Below are 6,000 nucleotides of genomic sequence, written 5' to 3' on the forward strand. Positions count from 1 at the left end.
CAAACTATTCAGATTGCATTGGTAACATCGCTCTGTTTACCTTTTGAAAATACAATGTATACCAAAAATAATAAACCTAACAGATGAACTTCAATCTTATGCAAATGTCCTTTGTTTTGTGCTCTGGTGAGCAAGCTACTGTACCAATACTTTTGGCATTAGTACAAGACTGAATCCATGGAAGCATGTGTGTATTTACACAAAAGAGGCTTCTAAGCTACAAAAATCCCTCTTGTTTGGTTACACTAATTTCCCTTGAATGAAGTTTGTATGCAAGCCAAAACAATGGTAGTTATCCTGTCCTCTAGAGTTCATTCCCAACAGAACRATGTGAATAATTGAAAACTTCCTACGTAGTCCTGTAAGACTCCTCTTTCGTAAATCAGGAGTGCAAAAATGCTATTTTTTCTTCATTAGCCATTAAAAAAATCTGATAATTACACAGAAGACTTAATTACATTAAAAAAAAATCTTTTTTACTTCTTAGCATTTTAATGAAGTCTTGAGATTTTGGAAAAGGTAGTAGGTAATTTTCTGATCTGATTAGGGAGTTAAAAGTAATCATTCAAGTTTAATATTGAAAATACATCAGGTGTGCAAGGAACAAAATGAACTGGAACATAATGCCAGAGGCTGGTGTAAAGGGGAAAAAAATGGAAAGGAACCTAATGTTTTGAGCCAAAGCACAGACACTAATTATTCAACTACCCCTGCAGCAATGAAGTCTGTTGGCTCAGCCAGTAGATGTCTCTCTTAAATACACAGTTGCTAAAAGGAAAAAGCCATGAGGCAAAGAGACTTATTCCTACCTTGACTGAATAAGGTCCCAACGCTTCTGCCTCAGGTGGCTGAACACCAGCAGGTCTTGATGGTCTGGTGGTAACTTCTGCCCAGGCACTGCTGTTGGTGCCCCCGTGAARGGTGCTCATCAGCACTCTGTACTCAAACCTCTGCCAAGGGCTCAGAGCAGCACTCTGGTCAATGTAGCTCATGGACTGACCCAGGGGGAGAGACACCACAGTTGAGATTTGCTCTGTTCCTTTCACCCTCCTCTCTATTGTAACATTYTCCACCAAACCGTTTGGGCGAGCAGGTGGCTGCCAGGATATCACCACAGAAGTTGGAGTATCAGAATASAGTTTTGGAGCAGGAATATCCTCGGGGGCATCTGGAAGAGTCTGTATTTCGGGGGTTGGTGGTGAAAGAGAGCATCCTTTAGAAGTGCATCCTTCTACCTGAAACACATACGCAGAGTAAGGATGCAAGTCTTCGACAGTGCAGTTGGATGCAGTTCCTGGCACTGTAGCATGCAGTTGGCCRTTTTGGTAAATATTATAATGAGTGATAATGCCATTTGGCTTTAAAGGATGCTGCCAGGTGATGCTTGCTGCCCTTGCCGTAACATCCAATAGAAGTGGTGGATCTAACGGTCCAGGTTCTGTAACAGGAAAAAAATAAGAAAGAAAAAAAAAAAAAGGGAAGAGAAATTATTAACAGTCTGTGATTTTTTAAAATCAGCATCAGCAAGAAGTACTCACCAAATGAGGCTCAAATAGACATAAGTTCAGAAATACTAAACAGCCTGTTTCTTTGGAAAATGCAGGCCCAAATATTCACAGCATGAATATGGCTCTCTTCTCAAAAGCAAGCTGCTCACCATCCCTCGTCCCAACCTTCCTCCCTCCTCTTCTGCATCCTTTTTCCTCCTGTGTCTCAGAAGTGCCCTACCAATGCTGCTAGCATGTGGAGAAAGTGTATGGCTCAGGATCACTACAGACCTGCAGTTCTAGCTTTTGGGGATGTTTTTCTAGAGCGCTAGATACTAATTGCAACCAACACCACAGGCATAACAAAGCTGTGTATTTTACAGCTCAGTAAATGCCTACTGCATCTCTCATTATATATTCAATATTTTACTTCACTCTGTTTATAATTCTAATCCATTTTTTGCAATTTATCTACTCCCTGTTAATATTATAGGTGATTTTTTTACTTCGACTGTGACAGAAGCTGCCGATTTAGCTCTTTCACCTACTGATAAATAAACAATGCACAGMTCTGACCTTTAGGTTAACAGGTTTTATGCTTGCTCCACTCAGCACTCTAACTGATTCAATTATCATAAAGGTTCAGGAGCTTCCATGAATACTGAAAAAGACCGACCATATGCCTGCATAGGTGTTGTGGAACAGCAAATACTCTGCAGCCCTCCAGAGAAATTCCTTAATTGTAAATAATTTCACCATGCGACACAATCAAGTCACCTTGAATGCAAAACCCTCAGCCTGTGGAGGCAAAGTGTTATTTAAGCTTTACTGGGCTGCGTTAAATTCTGCAATTTGAAGGGCTGTTAAGTTTTTCAATTGAAATTTCATTTAAAATGCAGGTGCTTTTTATTATATTGAGGCTTTACTGCTCTCTAGGTACAAGCAAGAACATGGTGCAATAACACAAATCTGGCTCAATCACTGATCAGTAACAGCTGTAATTCCAGAACATTTAGCATTCTTATAAACCATGTCCTGAAATCTATAAATTGTTAGAGCAGATCAAGAAAATACTATATTCCCCCTTATTCTGCCCATAGCAATTTTGACATTTATGAGATTTTTCTGTGAACATTACATTTTATTGAAATCTTAAAAAAATACATACTTGGATTTARTAATTGTTTAAAATAGCTTTAGATTTGGGGATTTGACGGGGAGGGGGAGAAGAGGGGACCTACATTTCAAGTGATAAGGGTTCACAAATTCAAAATTCATGGGTRATTGTGGGTATGCCAAGACTTCAGGACAGGTGACATAGCATATGCTGAATTCCACTGTAGTCAACAACACTATTATTTAACTCCTGGTGTCCAAACCACAAGGAATATTACAGGAAGAATAATTTACTTCACTAGAAGTTAAATAATCCCTGATAATTTTTAAGGGAAAAGAGAGAGAGGGGGRAAAAAAGGAATCAGATAAATCCAGCACAATGAGTTGCTCCTCCTATATTTTAGATGAAAAGCTGAAGCAGTCATAAGTCCCCGTTCTCCTCTCACATACAAAGAGAAGTAAATCAGGATTATTCCATTGATGTGAAAACAGTGATGCAAAATTGGGATAGCAAGCTTTTTTTTTTCCTTTTAAATTTGAAAAGTAATAGTGCTTTTTCTTTCATTATATGATGCATCACAAAGCAACTCCATAAAGCTCAGCCATATTACATATCCTGCTCTACTCACWGTGATAATAAGGATGGAGCTCGGTATTTAATGCTTGTGCACACTAGGATTAATTTAGATCTCTGAATTTGCAAGTACAAAAGATGATCTGTTGTAAAGAGTAATTAAATTCTATTGGCATGTACTCCTGGGTAAAATCAATTAGGTCGTAAGCTGGAACAAAATTTGGTCCATTATTTAGATCTCAATGAAAGATGGAGAGGTGGAGGTATAAATCTGAATTAGATTTATAAWCTGTAAACCCAATTTTTTTCTGGGGTGTAAGGGAAAGAGAAGAATTTGCTTTGGAATTAAAGACGGTGAAAATAAGTTGCTGCAAATTCTAGTTTAGTGGGGGAGAGAGCTGAAATATTATATTTACTACTGAACTACAAACTTGCATTTTATCTAATTATAGCTCATAAATAAGCAATTGCACTCTGAGCAGCTGCAGGAGGGGGAAAAACATAAACCAACAAAAAAGCCCCCCAATATTCAAGCAGTTTGCTGTAAGGGAACTGTTAAGCTTTTTTACTCTCACTGAATAAGTTGCAGGCATTACAGGTGAACATTCATGGTAATTAGTTGAACCTGAGCTTCAAYGCCCCCGAGTTCAGACTTATTCCTTAAGGACAATGTGTAATGTATGGGAGGAGCTGTCAAACTTCAGCTTTGGGTCCCCCTAGTCCCTCCCTTCCCCTTCAAAAAAGCGTATTTTGGTAGCTAGCATACCTACCCACACATTCCCTACTGCCCTTTTAAAAGAGAGACTTTTAAGACTTTCTSAGTTCAAACAAGACGTTTGAGAGATGCTTAATTGGCCCCACTGGATGGGAAAGCATTAAATCCTGGTCCCAAACACTCATTCAGTGCAGCTTCTTTTTAAATGGCAAGCAGAATCCTCTAATTCTATGTACAAATCAACTAGCACGATACTGCTTGGTTGAAAGGGTCACCACAATTATGTAAAACATGAGTATTAACTATAATTGGGATAGTTTGCTAATACAATAAAAAGCTCTGAACATGAAAAAAGTTATGCTCGCAGCAGTAGCTATCACTTTCTAAAGTAAGAATTCATGGATGAAATGACATGAAAAAGATGGTTATAAAATTTTAATGGAATGATAAAAGGCAAAAGTCATCCTCTCAGCTGAATTCTTAAAATCCCTATATATCACAATCAGCTCCTTAACTGTAAAATCAATATGGAGTATAACATGTTGTCAATGTGGTTGTCACTGGAGGGAAGACTGCAAAGTATGACAGCTACACAGCTCAGCCTGTCAATGATGAAAATAAAATCATAAAGCTTTTTACATGTATGTAATTGTTTATAGAACTATGGAAGATGGGAACAGTGGACATCTTTGTCCTTAAGATTCTTGGKTCATATTTCAAACCATTTCATTACAGCATTAATACTAGAAGGTAGTTTCATTTTGGCAAATGAAATTATCTTTTATGGTAGGCTATTTTGCTCATCTGCTTCAAAAGTTCAGACTTGAATTAAAATAAAGGCAAAAAACTGTCATTAATCTTTTTTTTAGTTCCCTGACTAGAACCACACATTTGTTTACTTACTTTGAGACTTGGAAAGCAAGGAGTTACACTCTCATGGATGTATTTTGGGGGAAACTACATTTACATTTAATATAGTAAAACATGTAGCTGGACTACTGCCCTTTAAGGCTAATGAGAAATACCTGATTTGCTGGCAAACTCACTAAGCAGAATARAAGTTCTGTGCCTTTTACTCTTGAATCATTTACTCTTTTCAGGACAATGAAATTATACATATTAACAAAATGTGCTGTCTTTCAAATACTACTGCTTGCACCTAAATTGTGTAGATCTGGACACAAGRGATCACAGGAATCTTTTATCACACGTGATCAAAGAACTCAGAAGTCGTTAACCTGTTCATGCAATGACATGCAGTCCATATGAGCCCCTTCAAACATATATTAAGAGCTGTCTTCACAGTATTCAGGTGTGTTGCCCTCTACTGCTTTAACAGCACATTGGTTCCAGAACTTCAGTTCTACCAGTCAATAAAGTTCTAATTCCTGATCTTTAGTCATGAAGGGGCAGTTTGTACTATATATCGTATGATAACCTTATCATATGTTCCATACTGCATCAGCTTAATTTGTTATTATCCTTTGCTATTCACCCTGTCAGATATTTCACATGATTTCTCTTTATCACCTCCCCAGGTTTTGCCTTCTCTTGCTTCAGTTTCCATTTTTCTTTCTTGAGCACATGTGAACACATTCACATCAACTATTTAGGGATTAGTGTATGTGCCTAAATTACATGGACCTAATTCACAGAGCTGAAGTAGGAGACAACAGATATTATCAGCAGACAAAGCAAGGGCTGCCAAAGGTGGTGAACTGCATCATTTACCCTCTTGTTCTGCATGGCCTCTCTTTATCATCTACATCAGGAAGATCTAAGAGAAACACAGTTGGTAGGGACACATCAGGATCATCCAGGCACAAGTCCTGCCTCTGCAAGGACCATCCCCAAGAGTCACACCATGTGCCTGAGAGGTGTCCAAACACTTCCTGAACTCTGCCAGTTTGGTGCTCACCCCAGGGGAGCCTTTTCAGTGCCTGACCACTCTCCAAGTGAAGAACCTTTTTCTAATACCCAACCCAAACTTCCCCTGACACAGCTTCAGGCCATTCCCTTGGGCCCTGTCACTGATCACCACAGGGAAGAGACCAGTGCCTACCCCTCCCCTTCCCCTTATGAAGAAGTTTAGACTGCAATCAGATTTC

General features: G+C 38.7%; 1 protein-coding gene across 2 annotated transcripts in view; it reads right to left on the minus strand.

Annotated features, from left to right (window-relative positions):
* The window catches only part of USH2A (usherin), a 367,630-nt gene that overhangs the window by 126,361 nt on the left and 235,269 nt on the right, over window positions 1–6,000 (minus strand). For both annotated transcript variants that reach the window (XM_057365137.1, XM_057365136.1), the window contains one exon: window positions 810–1,438. In XM_057365137.1, the coding sequence (XP_057221120.1) occupies window positions 810–1,438 (629 nt within the window). The remainder of the gene's footprint in view (window positions 1–809; window positions 1,439–6,000) is intronic.

This window comes from Malurus melanocephalus, unplaced genomic scaffold (assembly GCF_030028575.1).
Source record: "Malurus melanocephalus ecotype Western Australia unplaced genomic scaffold, MMel_1.1 scaffold_48, whole genome shotgun sequence".
In the NCBI taxonomy this organism is placed as follows: Eukaryota; Metazoa; Chordata; class Aves; order Passeriformes; family Maluridae; genus Malurus; species Malurus melanocephalus.